The following is a 24,082-nucleotide window of genomic DNA, read 5'->3' on the forward strand; positions in this document are numbered from 1 at the left end:
CTGCAGACTCCCTAGAAACATATTCACTGCCAGTTTTTTTCTCTGTAGCTGTTATATTAATCAGTGTCTTAAGAAATTAGAATATCCTGTGATTATATCTCTTTCAAACCTAATAAGCAATGTTTTGCAATTAACTTCAACTCGCTCTCCTTAATATCATTATCTATCATCTAGAGCTTTAAGACATGGCAGAAGAAAATGCCAAAATTATGGTATCATGCATATAGGTTGCAATTTCCTTTCAATGAGCAGCAAACAGGAGTCTTTCAGTGGCATCTTGGTTACTCTCTTAAGATTTCTAACCCAAATGGAAAAAATGTGAAAAGATCAGCTGTTCTCAAAAATATTGCCAGAAAAACATATTCTAGGGATTTTGCCTGAATCGGAACTCAAATAATTTTCCAGATTCTGGCCTTGAACCAGAACTCAAGAGATCAGCCCAGATTTCAGGCTTCAGTTTTAAATCTTATCAGATATTCACATCTAAGCTCATCTCTCAAAGCAACATATTCACATGTGTATAAGTGTGAGCATACACACAGTGAGTGTGACACTGGGGTGTAGTCAATGGATTTTATTTCTGTACTTGTAAATGTATATAATCCCGCAGAAACATCTCTCCTCATCTGCCATATGAAAGTGTTATATATACGGAATGAATGGTATAAGGTATTATCAACATAAATTTGGAATAGTCAAGTTATTTATAAACAGGCTTGGTAATATCAGATTTTAATTGACGAATGTTGATAAAAATGGAATTTATATTGCCTTTCAAGACCATGGGCTACAATATTTTTTTTTCTGAAACTGAACAGATGCCAGAAATAAATCAGAAATTGCAAAGTGGAAGAGAGATGTAAGGCAGCGCGCCGAGGGCCGGGAGGAGAAGAAAAGTGGAAAATTACCAGAATGTAAAACTGATGGATTTAAGGGAGAAAGGCAGAGTGGCATTGCTGTGAATACTGGGGAACAGACATAGAAAGAGAATCCAAGTTGACCAGAAATTATAATGAATAATGCAAGTCAGGAACTAAAAACGTTCTGTGAGTTAAACCCTGAGTTTTCAATAAAAGTAACTGCGATATCCTACCAACACCAAATCTCCAAGTGCAATAGATGGATTTTGCCAAGCAATAGACAAGCAAACATGGGTGAGTTTTCTCTCATATCTCATTGGCATTTTAGAAAAGCAAACTGTTATAAATTTCCTTTCATATACATGACCTTTAATTATGCTGATTTTTCATGACTCTCTGACTGGAAAGCTCGGTTATCCTATTACCAAGAGGCTGAATCAGGGAGAAAAGCACTAAAAAACAAGCAAACTAGGAGATAAATCAGAAACTTTCAAAAATGACCGTTAAGAAAATATACTGGTTTCAAAGTCATATAATTGCAGATATGTGGCGCAGATACAGTCTTATACTTCTGCATATTAAATCAACAAAAATAAGGAAAGGAAAAAGCATACTCCAGTAACAAGAAAACATTAATTCAATCACATTAGAAATACACTCTATTTTATGTAAGACTTCCAGTAACTATGAAAGGCAGCCAAGTTTAAACCACTCCCAGAATGTGTAAAAATGAATTAGTGACTTTCTGATTGAGTTAATTTTACAAAAGAGCTATCTAAAAGCACAATTTAATTCTCTCCTACCAATATTTTCTGTTGTTTTGCTCCCAGTCCACAGCTCCTTCACTTTGGCCGTCAATTTAGTATCGATTAATCTTCCTGTTCATAGTAGCTCCCACTGATGTCCACTGAGCTCCTCCAGATTGTAAGAGCTTTGTTTCATAGATCCACTTTCAGGATCAGATACTCACTTTGTAATTTTATTCATCAACCACAATAGCAAAGGATATCCAAAAAGTGTTCAACAGAGATAATGGTTACTTACCCTTGTTAATAAAAAGCCCAAAGCATAACAGCCAAAGAGCACCTTTTAAGAGTTGACTATTATTAATATACACTTCACAAAGCTTTCCATCATTCACTTTTCACTGTCGTTCATACTTTCTACTGGTCTCCTGCACAGACTTTCTATCAAGCTACAGATCAGATCCTGCAGCTGGATTCTCCTTTCTCCTGGGAATTAACACAGTTAGATGTCATTGATAAGTATTGATTTACATTCATAAGGATCTTCTATGTCTGCCTTAACCTTTTATCTGATCCATTAGCAGCAGTTAACTGAGGACTATACAACAGGCTTTTGAGGGACTGCTCAAGTTCAACAGTGCTTAAACAACTTAGGTCACAGAGAAGGAAAATGTGCAGTTAGCAACTCCAAGCAGAGTCAGCAATTTATCTTGAATATAATCAACCGGTAACAAAACCCATCCCGCTGCATACTACTGCACTCGTGCTGCTTTGCTGTGCCAGCAGGACCAATCCTTCCAGTCCCTACAGCCACAAGCGGTACCACCACCTCCCTTTTGCCCTGCTCTTGTGGTGAGACCATGAGACTGGTGTCTCAGCACTGAATTTCATGTTTTCTCACCCAAAGGGTTGCAATTCTCTCTTTTACTTCGCATTCCACAGATTTTCACATGTGTAAAGGGAAAGCAGCTGTGCCATATTTTTAGCTTAACTAGCTGAAAGGAAAAGCAAAGGAAGCTAAAATCAGAAGTACTGTTTTGCGCTATGGAGCACATTAATGATGCCTTTCCAAGCTCATCAACACTCCCATCACAACTAACATGTTAATTTATATTCTTCATATAGTACTAATTATGTGTACAGCGGCATGATACCCTGTATGAGGAGCTATCTCACTATAAGAGATAAAAACATAATGTTCTGAACCTGACCTCATGACAATATAAGTAATGAATTTCTCCAAAGAATACTGATTATCATAGGGTTAAAATATGGTCCTTAGAGATGCTTTAAAGATCATGTAATTAATAAAGATGCTAAATAACTGTATTTAGAGGTGGTGCAAGTGATGCAAAGTACATTTGAAAAGGCACAGGAGTAAGGCAATTCTGACTATATAACCCTTCAGTATTGAAAAGAATGGATGATTTCCATTCACCAAGAGCTATAGGAGGAACACTGCAATGTATGTTACTGTTTTCACCATCCTATTCTCCTTCAACTACACCTGTAACTGAAGTACTTGCCTAATCAAATGCACAGATATGTCAACAAAAGTATTAAGCAAATTACACACATCATTTCTAATTAGTAATTGAAAAAAGGGTCAAAATATTGATTTGCCAATTCTTCATGCTAATGAACAGCCTGAATTCCACGCAAGTCTTTTGTAGCCCCATTATCTAGAACTTTCAGCATTATTTAACTGAGAAACAAAAGACACACTCCATAGATGAACATCACTTTCTTCAGCTCTAACGGAGGCCACCCAGTGGCTAGGTACAGCAGTAAAAATACATTCTCTGGGTACCTACAGGTCTTTATAAAAGGATTTGTGAACACAAGACAGTGGGAAAAGGGATTCTGTGCCTTACCACTTAGCTTTGACTTTCTCTTTCAGACTACTAGGCAGCAATTTTGCAGCTGCTGTTAGACACAGCTCTCAAAGAGCACTGGGGATGTCCAGCTTCTGAGCAGCACACACAATGCTGATGCTGCTCTGGCAACAAATAGGGTTTGAAGTAGCATTTGCATCATCTGGAGCTGCTCTTTTCCCAGCACACAACCAGCCTTTTCTCTCATGATGCAGCACCTCCACAGAAAGATTTACATCCACACAGCATTCTGAGGAGTTTTAACATAAATACATATTTTGACAACTTTAAGCCTAGCCAGCTTGAAAATTCAGCTAAAGTGCTTTTAAGAAGTACTGCCAGTACATAATATATCATACGGGGTTAGCTGAGACAAAGGTTTAAATAATAGCGCACTTAAGAAATTCTGTATGATGGGTGCAGATTCAAAATATGTATTAGACTCACCTATAATCTCACATGTGTAAATAATATGAAAAGCCACTGAGCTATGTGCAGTAATTCCAGTGTAAAACAAGATCAGTGTCAAGACCACCGAAGACTTCTCAACCACAAAATTACACTGCTACAAAGATATTTAAAGTCAGTTGTAATACACTGAATGAACACACAGGAAGAAGAGCCAAGACAAAATGCAGCAAGAAAAGAGAGAAAATGCTTTTCTTGTGGTAGTTCATCCCTTGGTTTATACAAATTGCTGACCTGTTAAAGTGGAATTCTGTTTACACACTGAAATATAGGGCTTCATTTCTTCACACACAATAAAAATTTCAAGTAATTTGTATACTTACGGCAATCTCAAATCTAGCCTCTAGGGGTTAGGGTACCTTTTTTACTAGTTGTATTTTCTTTGTTATTTTATATGTCCCCTTTTTAATAACCTTGAACACAGTGACCCCAGGTGGCAGATACAACAATGGCTTCTTTCAGAAGCTAAGCCAGACCTTTCATGTTTCATCGTGAGACAGAAATCTCTGTGTCCTAACTCAAGAGTCCCCAGCATCAGTCCAGGCCAGCTCGGTCCTTGCTATGGGACTGGGGACAGTCCATTCCAAGCAAGTCAACAGAAGTCCTTACGGGACAGGTTTTCACCTCAGAACCTCGGTTCCCCATTTCTGCATTGAGGTTTCTCTAACAACACAGCCTTCAGCTTTGCTTGAGCACTGGCAGGAGCTGCGCAGCACAAACCTCTATATCTGGGCTAATTCGGGCTGCTGAGAAGCCAGGTGAGTAGCTGGCATAGGTCCTCATGCTGCTGCAGCCAGGCAGTTGCTTTGCCCTAACCTGACCATTTAGGTAGTTCTGTGCTATCAGCTTGCCCTGTAGACGTGCACAAAGTTGTGTATCAAAATGAGACACAGAACTAGATCCAACAAAGGACTACACATATTCTTCAAAACCTTAATTTGAATAGGATGTAGGCATCTTAATGACTTTCTCCATGCCTCAGCCACCCCACTTTGCTGTTCCAACTACCTGAACAGCTTACCGGTTTTTCTCATTATACTGCCTGGAAAAAAATTCAGCTGCAAGAAGTCTGCATTTTGTGACCCATAGTATAAAAGCACAAATAAAAGCATTACTAATGCAAAATACATTAACAGTAGGCAGACAACTCACAGTAGCTTTTCCATCTTTAAAAACCTGTGTTATTTCACAGGTAGAACAGATCAGTGAGTCACCTCTGTTCTGGTATGAGCCACACAGCAGCCAGAGCATCTGTAAGCCTTTGCTCAGAGGCTGCACTCCAAAGGAGAAAAGTGTGCTTCAGAGTTGATGTAAACAAATTAATTTAAGTACAAAGGCAGCCTTTTCAAGCTGTTCACCAAAAGAAAAGCTGCCCAACACTATTTATACTTTGATTTGTATCCATTAGCCATTACATTCATGTACAACATTAATAAGGTTCATGTGCGTGTTTTCTAGTCTTCAGCCAAACTAGCTCCCAGAGGGAAGGAAGCACAGGGCACACCAATGTCTTTCCAGTGAGATTACACTGACTGCTGAAGAGCTCCCTAATGGCAATGAAACTATCCTGCCATTGCCAGAGGGTGTCACTACGGCACTAGAACAAAGCAACAAAACAAAACAGATAAACAAGAAATGCGAAGAAATTTATCAGAAATAAGCTCTATGCAACCTTTGCGTGAATTGTTCATCATTTCACCCATGGGCTTTAAGAGCATGATTCTGGAATCTAAGAACAATATAATCCTGTATTTTCTTTTCCTCCCAGTATCTCTTGTGCTCTAATCTGATTTTTAACACTAAGTTTTGGAAGGAAGAAAGAACTACCTGTTAGAGCTGTCTGCAGAATCTCTGTTGTTCCCACACAATTTAACTGTGTTTTCCACGAAAGCATCCTTTGAAAATGGAACTATTCTAAATGCACATCCACATTAACTGTTCACATTCACAATAACTGTATTCGTCAGCCAATTGTTTTAATAGGAAGTTGCGGCAAAAGAAATCTAAATCTTCTGACATAATGATATATAGCCCAGGTAATTAAAGAGCCTACAGTAAGCATATTAAAGTGAAGATCAGATCTCAAGTGCTGAATTTGGCTAAAATCCTAAACCAGAAGAGGAAGGAAGTCCCAAAGCCCAACAGCACAGTAAACGAATGCACTCAGAAGGCAGTGAAAAAAAACCCTGCAACATAAGGAAGATCCTAAGGTGCACCAAATTCGTAGGTTTATTGTCTTTCTAGTCTAAATGCAATTTACTTACTACCAAAAAATGCCAGGAGTCAGATAACCATGAGCCTATATTAATATGGCATATTAACAGCCAAGAAAACTTGATGGATGTTGTAATCTACGAAGAACTCAGTTGGGACACGTATGTAAGGGATCAGGCATTAAAAAGGTGTATGTTGCTAGCTCCTGCTCTGAAGGTGACTGTCAGTATTAGAGGGTGGGATGAGTGTGAAAAGGAGAGCATTAAGTTTGGCTTATTGCTGCATATACTGCCCAAGCAATTGAGCAATTTTATTTCAGCTATATTTTAGTACCAGGGTAAACCACATTGCTGAGGACAGTTTTGATTAGGAAGGGCTGCTCCCACAAAGTGCTGCAAAGCTCTTGTCAACCTGTCAAGGAATCAAACCCTGTGTTCTATTAATAGAATAATAATTTCATATTCTTGGAAATAAGTTCTAGTCAAAGCACAAGATTTAATAAATAAGAGAGGAGACATGACATACCATTAAAGAACAGCAAGTAAACTTGGACAAAACACAACTTATCATTATTTTAAACTGAGTTTCTAAAAGCAAAGGAAAATCTGCATGGATGTTGTAACCATGTTGCAGAAAGCATCTGTACAAAGAACACGGGTCAACTGTGGTGATGAAACTGTCAGGACTTGAAATCAGGGCACCACTACAATATTTTGACATAGCAAATCCGGTCTATCGTGGTGAAGGTTCAGTTGGCTGTTCTGGGAATTATTAGGATGTCAAAAGGCCAAAGTCTGTTTCTGCATACTGAAAAGTAGTTCCCATTCACCTCATAAGCCAGTGAAGTGCCTCTGTTAGGGAAAAGAAGAGCAAACATTTCAAAGGTAGCGGCAAAGTCTTCTCACAAATCTTTTCAACAAAGAATAAAAAAAAGACAAAATTAAATTCAGGAGATATGTAAATCTCTTGTTTTGTTTCTCTTGTTTCTCCCTTGTTTTCATGACAAATACGGATCTCACAGGCTATCAGACAGATGAAAAATATGTGGAAACCTGAGCTGGAATTTGGTTTAATGACAGCAAACTTGGTCTTTCATCAAAAATGGAGAGAGGGATGTCAGGAGGTCTAGCCTTTATGTGGACCTTGTAGTAACTGTAAATATCAGGACAGTGAAGAGCTTTCCTATTAATGAGAATTATAGCTCTAGATTGTGCAGTTTATTCTGCTTACCTCAACTATCACATCTGGAAAATCATTCAATTGATGTCAGCCTTTACTCTAGGACATTCATTCACGTGAGCAAAGAACTTTCAGATCCTCTGGGTTCACGATATAAATCTACTTTTCTCACGTGGTCACATCCACAGACAGAAGAATAAACTAAATTTGATTCTGCAAACAGTGATGATAATTGCCAATCTTTTAGTTACTCAGCACAGAAGCGAGGTCTAAGAGTACACGGCACAAGAAAGCAGCTGATATGTGATCAGTAAAAGTGCTTTTGTAAGAAGCCAGCACTATGCACTGCTCGGAAGTACTGAAGTAAATCTCCCAGTTGCAAGCTTGAGCCAGCGTGGCTCTCTGGGCAAGAAAACTGAGTGTTCAGTGCTGAGACACCAGTCTCATCGTCTGAGCAGCAGCACTCTTCACGAAGCAAAGCAGAGCGCTCAGGGTACCACTTGCTGGGTGCCTTACCTTCTCCATCAGCAGCAAGATCAACCATGCTGTGCAACATTGACAGTTAACTGAAGAATAGATCCTAAGGCAACTACAGCTTTCCTGATACCATCTCACACAGACTACAAAATCTCAGAAGCTCCTGAATAACATCCCATTCTTTGTAATTGAACTAAAACAATAGTATAGCAGGAGTCCCAATATGTGCCTATTTCAGGCATCCAAAAATCAGTCAGGCTCCAAGCTGTAACAGCTTGGCTTTCAGGCGTACCAAAGCCATACGAGCATTTTGTTCACAAGAGATGGTTGCTGACTCTTCATTAAATGAAATAAATTTTCATGTCATCACATTTTGCCATCTTTGAAAAAAACCCCACAATATTCTGGAGCACTTCAGAAAGTGCTGCAAGAACTAGCAACAGCGGAGAGTCAAGCTTGATCCGAAGACTTCAAGCAATGGAAAATCTGCCACATCCCAAGCTAATTTAAATTATGGATCAGTTCCCTGATTACTCTAAAAAGAAAAAACTAAACTTTTCCAGTCTGAATGTGCCCAACTTCAGCCACCAGCTTTTGGATCTCGTGTGCCTCTGTCTGTTAAAGAGACCGTTGCTATCACTTACCTTTCCCTTCTAGATACAATAAATTCACCTTCATCCTGCTTTGTTAAACTAAATACACCCACCACATACAAAACTGGGAAGATACCGAGTGCCTTAAAATAGCATCTGATGCTGTTTTCTGGATTATACTTCTTATTTAATGCACCACACAGAGGAGCATGTTGTTTTATTTTTCTAATGCAAATTTCATCTGTCACAAGCATGTCTTCATATTGCTTATAAATCATAGGTTGAATAAATATAAAAAAAATGAAATCCCTACAAAGAAAGTGATAGTTTTGTGGGGCTTTTTTTGAATTTCTGAAAGCAAAAGGCAAACTGAAAACCCAATTTATTTTTCTGACTTTTTAAAAAAAGAAAAACAGAGAGAAAAGGGATCTGATGATGCCAAAGGGTTAAAGTATCCCGTTTCGGGCAGTCTGAAAATCTGAATTTAGCAGCTGACAGTGCATGGTGTGTCAGTCTCTTACAGCTGTTCCAGTGGATTCAAAGACCATCTTTGTTTCTTGAAATCTTAGCAACTGTTACTTTTTTCCGAAGACAATGATAGACCAGCTGTTACCTCACAAGATGTGAAGTACTTCAGGTCAAAGTCTTTAGTAAGGAACTTGTAAAACAAGAACTAAATCATTGTTTGGGTTTGTCAGATTATTTTCATTAAAACAAGAGTTAGCAGTCTAACAGACAAATAACTTACACTTGGTATTTCCATTAAGTGCACTAGAATGACAGAGCAATTTCATCTGGTTGCTGAGCTGAATCCTCTCTCTCTACAGGGAAAAAAATCACGATGAAACCTTGTAGTATGAGAGATTATTTTTTGTTTGAATGTCCGTTTCCTTCCGTCTTGCCAAAGATGGTGTTACTAAACAGATGTCATCTCATAAAGGAAATGCAGAGGTCTAACCATTCAGAGCATAAGATGGGGATTTTCAAGAGAAACCTGTAAGAGTTAGATGCTCACTTCCCACTATATATCAATCAACGTGAATATCTAGTTCCTTTAAGCTCTTTGAACATCATCTTCTAAATGCAAAACTAAGCAACTTAATCACACAGTTGACCCTCCAGTACCGGTACTGGTAATATTCTCACTTGAAGACACGTAGGCTTTCAAAGCCATGCAAGGTTGCAGAATCAATCACCTAATGAAGACTTATTAGAATAACAGTAATGGTTGACAAGTTACCTACAACCCTTCTGGGGGAAAAAAAATAAAAGAAAGCATCATTTTAAAGAGCTTTAGTTGAAATAAACCCTTGTTCGTCCTTGCACAAAGACAAATTACTGCTTCCAGCTGCTCTGATGCAGAAGACAAAGACTTGCTGAGAGGAGTGGATGTTCTTTTATTCAACCTTTGTGTTTAATTCTGGAAAGCCTTAGCATTGAGTAATGCATTTTCAGAATCACTGCCAGCTAACTGTTGTGTAAAGAAGCACACAATGGCACGGTCATATATACTGCAGTGGTAGAAGAATTTTACAAGGCCTGTTAAACTCGGCAGTAGTCTAAATTTTTCTATTTTATAGACAGAGAGAAAGATAAGTTTAGACTCAAGATTTTTTCATGAGCATGCATGAACAGTATTTGTCTCAGGCTATTTTTTCTAGATCTAAGGATTTATGTAAATTACTTCTCTGTTTTAACTCTGTTTTTCAGAATGGGTGACATACTGCCCATATGTAAACCGCTACTTTATGCAGAATTAAAAATAACTACCATTAGGAATGGCGCCGCTAGTATTTGTGATGAAGAATATAAACTGTCTAACAAAACACTGAGGGTGAATCACAACCTCTAAAAAGCTATGAACTGACAGGATTTGTTTCTCAAGATAAAAATATTCATAAATACCAAATGTGTGTGCTTTCAGTTATGTTTAAGAGAATAACCTATCTACCAGGCCAAATACTGACATCACAAAGTATTTCCCTAGTACAAAGTCTGTACTATGTTAGGCTGTTGTGCAGCGATTGATACTAAAGTAGATACAATCTCCTGATGACTGCTGAGAGCAGAACTTTGCATAACTAATTTAAAGACTGCTGCCTGCAGGCACTACAATGGTAATTAAAGACAGTAATTCTTGGATAAATGAGATGGATGTACTGGAAAATAAAGTCAGTGTTAAATTCATGGCTAATCCTTGAATGGAGAATTGGATCATTTATTTTCCAAATGGCTGGGCAATTCTACCTGGTTTCATTTCCATCTCTGCTGCCAGATTACTGTTGTCTCCAAAATCCATAACTTTTTCTAGTTTAAGCAGTATTCCTCATTGGCAAGCTCCAGTTCAGCAGGACTGAATGTGCTTCCACTTAAACACATGAATAGTTCTTTTGACATCCATAGCAAGTCAATGGAACAACTCACAGTTAAACACGCACTTTTAAATATCATGCTGAATCAAGGCCATAAACAAGGGATAAAAGACACAAAGAAAAGCTGGATTGCCAGGCAGTTTACCTGGAAAATACCTTAGTGTTATCCAAAGAAGGAAAGATTTGTTTAGCATGCCTTGGCTGCTTTGAGAGATGAGTTTCTTCTTCTTGGTTGCTTACAAGTAGAATTCAAAAGACAGGCTGATCATCTAATACAACTGATGATCAGAAAAAATTCTTCCACACAGAGCACAGAGAGGTTTTGCACCAGCTTCTTCAGTACTAAATCTGTTACAATACATATAACTTGAACATACATATCTCCTCTGCCCCTACACTACCACGGTCTGCTGACCATCTCCTGGAGTTCTAGCACAGGTGGGACAGTCACACCTCTACAAACCATCAGAGGATGCAGCCCTCCCTGCTGTGCACCCTGCACAAAGTACAATGGGATGATGCTGCCATCCTCCACTCTCTGTTGCTACTCCCAAAAAAGATGGCGAAGAAACCCGTCCAACTCTTTGGTCACAAAAAAATCCTAATATAACCCCAAAAACCATGTTACTGACTCAACAAAGCCCTCCGCCCCCATTCTGACATGCTTACTGTCAATTTCTCTCTCATCTCTTACTCTTTCTCTTCATCTCTCGTCTTCTGAGTGGCTTAACTCTACATTTTGAGCATTCTTGGCAAGGAACAATAGCTCATTATAGAGGTATTCACACCATCTATTTCCATTCTCTGAGGGAAATTAAGGTGCAGTTTTGCCATCGCTTAATTTGATTTTGGTCCCTGCTTCTGCCAAGAGGGGAGGTGCTACCCTCTTCTCTCCTCCCTTCATCTAGCCAAAGTCTTTCTGCAGCCAGGTACAGGGTGGGAGGAAGGACCTGATCTGACTGACAATTAACCCTCCAGGGGAGGATCACTTTTCAGAGAGCTAATCTGGCTAACCGCAGCCATGAGAGCAACAGGAACATGCAGCCAAGGTTTGGAACTCATGGTGTCACCTCCTCCTTTGGTACCAGCTCAGAATTTGGCTTAAATCAATGGTGAAACCATACCCTGAGGCTCCTGAGGTGTTTTGAGCACCAGCTAACTTAGATGGCTACAGCAGGCAGAGTAAATATCCCCCCTTAACATCCATGCGGTTTTAGTACAACAAGGACTCTTGCAGATGCAGAAATACTAATGCAGTATCACGGGAAGGGCATTTTTCTTGCACTGTTCTGCACACTTAGACACATATGAAGCACAGGCAGAAGCTAGATTTATGTTTGTTTTTTAACAAAAGAGTTAGGTTACAAATGCAAGGAATATACAGGATGTCTACTGAATATGTCATAGCTGTGGCATCCTGTTTCTAAAATATCTTGCTCCTGAATGGTGCCATCTTAGGTTTCTTCCACATATATGAGGCTTTCCAGCTGGCCTGCAGCCAGTGCTTTAATAAAACATGGTATTATGCAGAAATGAATAAAACTTATAGCAATAATAATGTCCTTGAAATTCACTAATCACCACAAGTTCCAAGAATATTTTAATATGAGATCAACAGGAGAACAACTAAAAATCATCTGTTAGCTATGGAAAACCACTTTTCTAACATTAAATTATGTATGTATTGAAAAAAAGTACCCAAGTCATTACTGACCTGGATAAAGACTGTGTTTTCTGAATTTGAAGACAATACCTGGCTGTAAAGGAGCTGTGAACACTTCAAAAAACATTAGGATGTAAAATGATTACAACTTGAAGAAATGGTCTGAGAAAATAGATATACTTTCAACAAAGACACAGCCGCTAAGTGTATTGGGTAGGAGTAATCAACAGCATAAATACATGCTGAAGATTCACTGCCAAGCAGCAATTCTGCTGGAAAGGATCCAGTGATTCCAGTGATGACATCCTAAATAGGAGTCAACAATATCCTGTTGCTGTGGAAAATATAAAGAAACCAGAAATAGGTGGACCAACTGGAGAAGACTGAGGAAAACAAAAAGGTCAGTCGTCTGAGGAACCTGGTCTGCGAAGGAAGATAGGGAGAAAGAGATTCATCTAGCTGCCGAAACAGAAGATGTGTGAAATAACAATAAACATTCAAGCAAATTAAAAAAAGAGAAAATAAAAATGTATAAAGAATGCACTAGTTTCCACTACTGAGGATCCAAAATAGAGCTAAGAGATTTCACCCATCCAGAAGACAAACTAAATTATGTTCACGATTTGCCTAACCTGTTTGTAACAATTATAGATTCTACAATCTACTGAAGCGTCCTTTCCACTAGAAATGACTACCACGTGTTTACATCCATCTTGTTCAATTTAAGTCTGATTCTGACGTTTTGTCTTCAGGGGACACAGGCACATGATTACTCATTCTGCCTCTGTGGCAACCCTTAACACATTTTAAGAACATTATTGTGTCTCAGTGCTGAGGAACTCTTAATTTGGACATTAATGTCTTTCAAACAGCATGTGTTTATGCCCAGTAAGTCCCTATAGGACCCCACTTTGCCACCAATCATGGCTTACAAAGCTGCCTGAATTGCAGAACACAGGTTACTTAAAACACACCTGTAAGAAGGTAGTAGAACATTTTTCTGAAATGCTAACAGTAAGATGACGGTATCTACAACAACATGCCTCCAAGTTTATCTACAGTATCACAGTAGCATGTGCCCTCCACATTGTTTGGAAAAAGGTAAGAATTTTTGTTTTAAGAAAATACTTGCTTGGCTTGCATGCCCAGTACAAGTGCCAATTTTCATCTTTACATGTTGGCCCCAACAAGCACATAAAATAAAAAATGCCCTTTATTCTCATACTTTTGCCACACAGGCAGCACACAAGAGTAAATGCAACATTGTGTGTTGCTGTAATAAATACAGCAGTTTCGTCTACTGTTTATTTTGCACCTTTGTAAGAGCTCAATATTTCAGTAAAAGCATTAAATACAACTTCCTGACCCTTGTTTCCAAAGAAGCTCCACACCAGTATACTGTTCAAACAAATGAATTTATTATTAATCCAATAAAATACACATAAGTATTTTGAAAGCTGCTGCAGGCATTACAGCTGCCTATATATTAGTAATGAAGAATAAATCCTGGTAAAAATTATGATATTAGCTAAAATGCTGAAAGTGGAGGCTGGCAGTGCATGTTAAATATTTATGTACTCTCTTTACTCCTTGATGAACAAGTTTTACATAGCATTTACATATACAATTTTACATAGCATTTACATAAAGATATGGTGAATGTTCATCTGTTCCACTCCTTTATGTGGTCAGGAGGTCACTGAGCTTCTGCATAGGGACTGACAGACGTGGCTCATGACTCACAGCAGAGCAGACAGGCACTGGTGACATCCTGGAACCAGGACTAACACTCCTGCTGCTCTCAGTCCTGCTCTCACCCACTGGTTATGCTTCAGTTCTGTTTCCTTCTCCTCCCCGACAATCATCAGCATTGGGTCCAACTTCCACTCCCACAGCAGATCACCTCTGAACCTTCTCAGTGCCCCCCTTCTCGGTGGCTGCCCCCGTCCACTAAAGACAGAACATCCTGTCAATGAAACGATGAAAAAATATCTTTTTTTATCCACAGAAGGAAAACGAACAATTTCTTCCTTTCCCCCCCCCCTTTATTATTCAGTATCTTGAATAGTCGCAGAGCCAAGTAGGTGTACTTGTATTCCAGCATTACATGTTGAACCGATAAAAATTCTTACTAGCTACACTGCCAGGTTAGAAGAGATTAAGACAATTAGACTAGCCCCTTGTCACCAATTTTGACTTTATACACCATTTCACAACTAGGAAGCCTTACAGGATGTTAATCTGCTGGATATCCAAGAATGGGAGAGGAAATAAAATGCTGCCAAGTTATGGGTGTAATTCTGTCTTTGCATAGATAGAAATCATTCACTGCTTGCTGACTGAACAAAACCAAAGCAGAAGAGAAGGCATCAGTATAATGCACCCTGCCTTGCTGATTTCTCCCATATGCAAAATTCTCAAATGTCACAGACCAAAAGAAGGGGGAAACTTATGCAAACTCTTAATGGCCTTCAGAATGGACCTGAACCATGAGATCATGTTGGAACCTGGAGGGATAAGATCAGCAACGAACTTCTTCCCCTTATTTAGCCATTAGAATCTGTAATGCAGGCCACCTAAGACAACTCTTGAATGTTAAGGTTAAATTCCCATCAGCATTCTGGAGGGACATCACAAATATAGATGCACTTGCTGAAATATGAACTTCTGCAAAGTCTGTAATTTCATCTTTAGGTTCTTTTTATCAAGGTACAAATGCCATAATCAAGGATTTTAGTTATTTTTTTTTACTGGAACTTCTTGGATCACTGTTGCAATGAAGAGCAGAGAAACAAGACTGCTTCTGCCCTCAACTGATGTTAAAGACAAACTGTCGCAAAGAACACTATCTATAAAAAATAAATCTATGCTTATAGTGCAAAAATCCCTCACAGTTAATGTTACCATTTTACTTTTCCCCAGTATAATGAAAGAGAGGGTGAATGCCTCTTACCTGGCTGTAGGTCCAGCTCCACCAACATTTTCTCTGAGGGCTGTTCATCCTTGAACAGACTGCAGAGCAATTCCTAGTTCTGGGTGCACAGCGCTGCCTTCTGTATCAGATGTTGTTCTACACTGCAGTGAGCTCCTTCAGAGCTGGCACACGAGAAGCCGTTTTGCAGGACTGTGCATATATACGTAAGGCTTTAGTGAGTACCAAGTCAGGACCAGAGTTGCTGATCTTGCAGTGATCATAACTACCAGGTCTTCAGAGTGCTCTCTGTCTGGGAAAACTGTCCTCTTGGTGGCCACCTCCACAGCTTCTGCATGATGTTTGCACACCAGTATGAACTATGCTTTTCCAGAAAATCTTGCCACGGTCACATCTGAGCTTAACTAACATGCTTCACTGCTCACCAAGCAAGACAATTTGAGCCATCTCTTCTAAAAGAGTTTTTGAGTGGAGTCATGAAGGAAGTGGGGTACAGAAGAAACACAGAACAAAGGGCAAAACCCCCATGTGAACATAAGCCTGCCAACATGTCATCATACAGGGTGAGGGAAAGGAGGAGAAATTAGAGCACACATGCCTAGGGACCTGTAGGATACAACAGCACTATCAAAATCCAAGCTTAACTACCCAGGCATTAAATACATCCTAACTGCAGAGTGAGTGAATAAGTCAAAGCCTGAGACAAAGTGAAAGGGCTTTGCCACACATGCCAATCAGTGCAGCAAACCCCACCAAGGCACACATTATATAAGGCTGTTCTGAGAAGACTGCAACTGTTTGGGCTGATAACCAGACAAGAAACAAGGATGAGCCCAAAGGTAGGCACACTGATACACATCTGCCCATCACCCCCTTAACATCCCTCCTTTCCCCACAGCTCATAAATATGCCTGTATCTCACAGAAATTTTTAATACAGTCCAGCATTTGTTAGCTGTGCAATATCTTAATAAACAATCAAAATCAAACTACACCTATTAAAACACAGTAAGAAATTAATTTGTAAAGCCCTGATGTTGCTTTAACTTTTTACAGCTGTTTTCTCATAAATTCAAAAAAATTTAAGGTAATGAGTGATATATCTATGTACATCTGAGGTTTTGTTGTCAGTGAGCATGTAACAGACCAGTTCTAGGCAAAGGAGGATGCACATAAAATATGTATCAGGTGCACATGTGTGGAAGCACAGTTAAAAAGCCACACATTCCTGGTTTTGCAAATGACAACAATAGCTCCCTTACAATTAAAAGCACATTTCCAGTTCAGATAGTGGGCATTTTGCTGCTGTCTTTGAGAGAACCAGAACCCTACTCCAGAGTTTAATCAAGATCTTATTGAAGCCAGTGGAAAATTCTCATGAGAAAACAGTGGATCACCACATCACTTTGCAGCGCTGCACTGTTCTTTATAGTATTAGCAACTCCTGAAATAAACATTTTGGCAAAAGTTGCAGCTTTGCTGCTTTTAATACTCATGCAGTTACAGTTTCCCTTTTATTGCACTCGTCAGTATAATTTTACACCAGAGACTGTGTGTATGTGCGTGTGTGTGTGTGCATGCATGAGATAGATGGCAAACCTTTTTTAAGTATGGCACATGAAAAGATGCTATCTAAAGTAAGACTTGAACAAAATTATTTCAGACACCAGTGCAAAAAGATACTTGTTTACCTTAACTTCAGCATGAATTCTCATGCAATTAATCATTGATATGGAATATCTGACACAGAGATAATGTGCTACAGACTGCCTTTATAAATAAGGGTTTATGTCAGACATAAGGACCTTCACAGCTGCCAAGCAGCAAGTGCAACACAAGTCACATGGACAGCACAGCCATAAAGTAGATTAAGATAAATATATTTTCAGAGAAGGAAAAATTTAAGAGTCATCCGTTGTAAATGAGGAATTAAGCCCTGCTAGTCCATCCCTCCTCCACCTGAACATCTCCTGCATCTTGGCAAATGGTCAACCATGAAATTAAATGAAACGATGATGCTGCCTTCAGTGTAGAAAGCACTAAGGAAAATAAACACCACCACTGCAGCACACTAAACGAAATATCCTCACCTAGCTTTCCACCATTCCAAGAGGACAGAACACAAATCAAGTAATATCTCACTTATGTTACTGAACTGAGCATCTGCATCAACAAGATGCAAACTGGAAGTGACGGCAATGCTATGCTCCAACTTGCTGACTTCTCCACACTTGACAAATGAAACCAGACAAGGGCAATAGCATGATGTCAAGAGTGAGCTTAGTAAAGTGCAGAGAGAACAGTTTATTCATTCATTGCAATCCTGCCTGCAAAAGCAGAATGCATGCATCCTTTTGAGTTCCTTTCCCCCGCCCCAATGTCAGCAACAGCTTGCCGTGCTCGTCATGAGGCTTGAATGAAGCACCTAGACACACCCCTGAGCAAGGGAGATGGTATACAGCTGAATATGCTCCAGTGCACAACCCAGAAACCAAGAAGCTTCTAAATCTTTTGACAGTAGAGGCAGCACACACCTGATCAAGGCACAGTTTGAGGACTGCAAAAGCAGACAGTCGACAACCCATCTGTAGCATAGACATGGGAATCTGTGCTCATCCCTTAATTCCTCATATATCCGTAACAGGAAAGCCTGGCTGATAGAGGTAAATGGGACATGGGGAATGCACAGAAGAGACCATGACCATGATGTACAATCAGCACAGTGCAAAAAAGCACTTCTCCTTCAATTTTTCTCTCTCAGCCTACTTTGATAACATAGTAAATGTCCCTTTTTCAGCCCTAAAACCTGTACTTTCAGTGTCTGTCACATCAGCCTGTCAATAACATAATTAGGATTTACAGCAGTTCTGTACAAGAATTCTCTGCTGTGGGTGAAAAAGATAGAAGAAATGTGAAAATTTAATCCTCTTCTAATTACTTCAACAATCTGCATGCTAATTGATATCCTAATAATTAGAATTGGAAAGTAATTAAACTGTGTAAACGCCTGCAAGAGGGACAAAATTTTGCACACGTGGAACATGCTTTGACTGAAAGCATTTGAGTAGCCCCACCAAATGACTGTACTGCTGATGTTCCACCAGTACTAAAAACATCAGTTTAGACAAAGTCTTTGTCCTTTCTAACCACAGGAGCACAGAACAGTACGGTTGGCAAGGACCTCATGACATCACTTAGCCTATCTACTGCAAAACAGGACTGACACTACTTATGAAATTCCTGGCAGACCATAGTCTAATCTGTTCTTAATGGCTCAAGTGGTCAAGACTCCATAACTTACCTAAGCAGCCAAAGACCTCATCTTAGTATGTGACTTGCCTCTTTCCTACAGCACTTCAAATCCATTATTATTTACCCTTTGGCATACACAGCAGTTTATTCCTCATATGCCATTATTCATACATAATTATAAGCTATTACTGTGTCCCTCTACCCCTGATTTTTTTCCTGCAGGCCAACCAATCCCATTCTTTCATCAGAAGTGATGTTATCTAGATCTGTGATCGTTTCCCACTGCTTTTCCCTGAACTTCCTTCAACTGTTTATTCTTGAAGTGCAGTGCCCAAACTGGACACTGTGTTTCAGTTGAAATCTTTCCAACATCAGGATATGTCTTGCATGTCTCCTGTTTAGTTAGCCCAGTAAAACATTAGTATTTTCTGAACTAATGTTCCGGCCACGATTCATAATAATCCACTTCTTTTTTTTCAAGGAACTACCAAAACTACAAAACCATCTTATAGTTATAAAGGTGTTCTTTTTGCCTAAATGTACTTCTCTACTCTTGGCTAAGTGACAATCCACTCCACTTTTTCTAGAACATTTCTTCAACCTGTCAGCGTAATTCTGAATCCTAGCCTTGTCTCCCAATGTTTTAGCAGTTCTTCCGATCTTCATGTAGTCTAAAAATTCAACACTCCACCACTGAGGTCATTAATGACAAGAATCATAGAATCGTTTAGGTTCCTTAAGTAACCTAGAATAAAGTTCATCAGGCACAGCTGATTTGAAAATATAAATATGTCTGAATACTTTCTAACTTGTTATTGCCTTTTTTTAGCTTGTGATTTTACCCTCTGTCGTAATACCGTATGACAGTGCACCTAGTATGACTCAAATGAGACAGCAGTTCTGATCCAAGAGTTAAAATCTAATATAATTTCTTGTCCTTGATCAAGCTATAGACTCCTTTAAATCATAATGCACCTCATACCTTCGTTCATTATCATCAAGATGAGCAAAGAGCACGTTCTTGGAGATGGCCTTTGCCAGAGCAGTCATAGTTTTATAGTCCTTTGGAATAACCTGTAGAGAAAAGAATGAAGGGTAATTACATGCCTGGTCGCATTTTTTCATAGTTCTTGAAATCTGTAGAAAATTCCACCGTTCAAGATAACGGATACAATTTGACTTCAAACACTAAGACAGTCTTAGATCATAATATAAAGCCACTAAGAAAGTAATAAATTACTGTTTTGATAATGTGAAGATAAGAATTTATGTGCTCAATATGACAACCAGAAAAGAAATAGAAGATCCAGGATGAGTGAGGAGAAGGATACCCATAAAATACTATAATTAGTAGGTACTGGCAGCTGTGTAGTCGCCTTTCAAATCTGTTGGACTGAGGAAAACATATTTCATAGTCTTCTTCCCCCACAAACAATATCAGAAGCAACCTCTTAAAACTAGAGAATGAGCAAAATTTCCTTAGGTAAAAGGTAAAAATGTGTTGATCAAACCACACTTTTCAGTACTGACAGCAGTATAAGGAACCAAGCTCCTTATAGGCCCACCTGGGTCAAAATCCTGTGCCTCTGTTTCATGGCAGACAAAAAGGACTTGCATTTGAGGATGAAGAGGCATTTTTATTTGTTAATTGGAGAGATGGCAAAAGTTCTGTTGTACATTAATTTGCTCAAAATACATGCTGAAATTCAAGAGTATGTTTCATACTGGGTGAAGGGTTTTTTTATAAGACTTTTGCAAATTAGGCTTCCATTTTGGTAAGATATGAGTAAACACTGTATCTCTTTTATTTACCAAGCGTCACCTTCTGCCAGTCAGAGACGGGGATTATGAGACACAAGAAATTTGTAACAAGGTTATGACTTGTAAAAGATGTTCTTTGACTTTAGTAATATGATTTTCCTTAATAGTTTCATTATAACAGGACACAATCAACTCTAGCAAAAGTTTTAAGTGTTAAATAAACTATACTCCAATCTGAAAATCAACACCTGTTTGCCTTTTTAATTACTGTACAAAAAAGGTCTGATAATTGGCATTTATCTTTCACATTTTCTTATAACAGAAATAGTACATCTATCTTAAGTTACTGTGTATGCTGATGTGTAGGTAGTTTCCTTTCCCCATCCAACCAGAAGCAGGATGCCTCAAATGGGAAAACTGATGTAGAACCAGTTCTCACAAAGAACTGATCGGATTTATTTCAAGGGAAAATACTGCACTATGAAGATCTAAAGCTAAACTCTGGCTTCAGGCTTAACTTATACTGACTGCTGTAGACATTAAACTACTCAAGTCTAGAAAAGCTTATATGTAGAAACTGAATATTTGTATCAGAGTGAAACATTATCTATCTAAAAGCTTAAATTCCTCAATGTTAAATGAAACGAGCATTTGGACAGTATCTTATTCTTGATTTTTGCCCTATCGGACAAACCCTGGATTGAATTGCAGTCCTGAATCCTTGCTCTATTGAGAATATCCTTAGCTGTTCAGCTCACTGCTAATGATCCAAAAGGGTAGATAATCAAATCACTAAGACATTGAACTCCAACCTTTCTGGCTGATTATGGAATAGTGTAGAGTAGCCTTTCACAGTCTAAATCTGCAGCAATGGAAGTCACAAGGCAAGAGACCAAAGTGGGACGGTTGGGGCAGGAACAAAGAAAACACAGAAGAGATTCTTTAGGTGTCACAGTAACCAGGCGTCTGACCAAAATCAAATGTTGGGAAGAATGACTTGGCCATTTCTTACAACACTCTTCCAACTAATTACTGAATGTTCTCTTCAAGCCGATGACCCTCTTTAGAGCAAGATTCCTATTCTGTTAGTTCTTAACTACATATTATGTCAGATGTATTGACAAATATTGCTTTCTCTAGTTTCAGAAATGAAGCAATGAAATAACCCTCTGCAGAGATCTTCCTTTGTGCTCCTCAGAATGGAGCTATGCCATGTGCTTGTTCAAATCCAAAGCTAAATCTCCTTTGATTTTCTCTCCAGTGACATAACTCATTGCACTACCTTTACTACTACTTATCCTATAGCTCATCCCTTCAAGGGATCCTTTAAATTGGCATATGACCCAGATGTATTTCTATCCAACACCTGAATTCAAGCCAGTGGTTCTTCCTGGCTACTATCTAAAGTTCCATCTGTTTGCAATATTCTAACACAACCCTTGCCTTGCTTTTTACACTTTTAAATTAGTTTCATAATTTTCCCTTGCAGTGTCTCCCTTTATTTCTTTGTTCTAGAAATCTCTGTTACAAACACACATCCATGGGATTCATCTGCTGATGGTAGAAAACAACGCACTGACACAAACCCTCCCAGTGCTAGTTCAATACTCCTTGAAGCATCTGCAAGACAAGAAACCATCCCCTAAATTATAATTATTGAAGCTCAGTCAGTTCATAGGAAATTAAAATCATAACAGCCCTAGTCACAGAACACACAAAATATAATCTGCATTGCTTCTTCTGGTTCATGCCTACCAATGCTACTGTCAAGGCTTATTGACATCATTGTTGAAAAAGGAAGAAAATAAAGTTAACTTCAGGTTCCATTATAAACATAAAAGAATCACTCAGTGGTGTGGGAAGGAATATTTTCTTTGATTTTCAGAAGTCAGATGGAGCCCATATTAAGCAGAGACAAATGTGATCTCTTCATGGAAGTTTTTAAAGGGGATGTTGCAAACTGCACAGAAAGAAAAGTCTTTGAAAGTGGGTTTTAAAATATCACGCAAGTTTTTCAACAGTGCAGTGCATTAACAGCTTGACCACAGCGCTGTTAAAATTTACTGTATACTTGCAAGCATTACTTAACGGCCACAAAAATACTCTTCCATATTTGTTTTTAGAATGAAAGGCTCTCCTAATTCTTTGTTTCTTGGAACAGAAATCTCCAGAGCAGCCAGTGAACTTGTATCACAAGTGGATGACAAAAGCACATCTGACTGCAAAGGCAAAAAGTATTCTGCCAAAAAACAGTGACTGACAAAATGTATTTCCATAAAGAAAAAGCTTTTTGAGTTAAAGCTACTCCAGGCATGCACAAAAGCACATTAGTAGCATCTGTCAACCTTATGAAATGCATTTTTAGCCTAGCTCCCTAAACAAACATGACATATGCTATTGTAATGTCTGTCTTTTAATAACATTTGAAAGCTTTGGCCAGTTTAAAAAAAAAATTGCAGAGTTATTAAGAGGTATCAAGGATATAATATAGCTAGATATCTGTGTGAAAAAGGCAGTTAAAAAAAGAGAAATCCAAATTCGTGCTCCTACTGAAGAAATTATCTGATTTGGGATTGGCATTTCTTCAAAACAATGGTCACATAAAATTGCCCAAATACAGTCAACAGAATTCCAAAAATCCATGGGTTAGGTGGCACCAATCAACATGGGAACCATGTGCCTGAATGGTCTAGGGAATCTAAATGGCCTAGATTAGAAGAATACTTGAGCTAGAAGTACCTTTTTTTGGGGAAAAAAAAAAAAAGGAAATGCAGCAATAGAAAAGGCTGCTTCCCAAAACTGTGAGGTTCTGACAAAACTCAGAAGCTGCCAGAGTCTGTGAATATCAAGAAAATGGCTGAGAATTACCGACCCTGTTAGAGGGGAAAACAGATTAGCAGCACAACTCCAAAAGGAACAAATAGAGAATGCTGAAGCCACATTGATGGTGAAAGTACTTGGTCAAGGAGGCAGCAAAAGAACTTGGGTGTGAAGATGGTCAAGTCATGCATATGCGGGCATGAGGACACCATCCTACAGGCTGCCCCGTGAGTCCAAATTATGAGCAAAATATGAGTCACTTGATCGTCCTGTACATCTCAGAATCAGATAGACAGTAACACATTACCTTTCTGACATAAGAAACAGCATCTTCCTCAGTGTACACTTCTGCACTGACCCCCCCTCTCCTGCGTCGGGCTTTTACCACTGGGTTGGGAGGAGGAGGGGAAATCTCATCATCATGAGAATCAGACTGGGAACTGGACTTCTGCCGAGCCAGTATTTGTTTGCATTCTTCCTGCAAGGCAAAAAAAGACAATGAAACATATCTTATTCATGTAGCTAACTTGCTGGATATACTCAATTCACTCTTTTATGACTTTTATAACTACCAGGAACCCCTTCACTTCTACCTTTGGGAAACTGTCAACTTACACATGTGTACTGCTGAAAGAAAATTAAAAATTTAATGTGAGCATGAAGGACTGACACTAACTACAATGTGTGTACAGGTATCATCACTCCAATACTTGACCTGTTCACCTCTTCCTTACACTGATGGAAACCAACGTATTATAAACTGCAGAAATATCTTTGCAGCTACTCCTGGCTGAGAAAGCGAAAGAACAAGCCTCTTTTGCTTACTTTCCAACATCACAGCTGTTATTTTCTCAGTTGGCTTGTACATATCT

The 24,082-nt window shown here is 38.9% G+C and overlaps 1 protein-coding gene across 4 annotated transcripts in view; it reads right to left on the minus strand.

The window, feature by feature from the left end:
* PRKAR1B (protein kinase cAMP-dependent type I regulatory subunit beta) overlaps positions 1-24,082 on the minus strand; it is a 100,790-nt gene that overhangs the window by 61,755 nt on the left and 14,953 nt on the right. For all 4 annotated transcript variants that reach the window (XM_056336476.1, XM_056336475.1, XM_056336478.1 and 1 more), the window contains exons 3-4: positions 23,518-23,688; positions 19,612-19,703 (exon numbers count right to left, since the gene is read on the minus strand). In XM_056336476.1, coding sequence (XP_056192451.1) covers positions 19,612-19,703; positions 23,518-23,688 — 263 coding nt within the window. The remainder of the gene's footprint in view (positions 1-19,611; positions 19,704-23,517; positions 23,689-24,082) is intronic.

The sequence above is a fragment of the Falco biarmicus genome, chromosome 4 (genome assembly GCF_023638135.1).
Source record: "Falco biarmicus isolate bFalBia1 chromosome 4, bFalBia1.pri, whole genome shotgun sequence".
Lineage (NCBI taxonomy): Eukaryota > Metazoa > Chordata > Aves > Falconiformes > Falconidae > Falco > Falco biarmicus.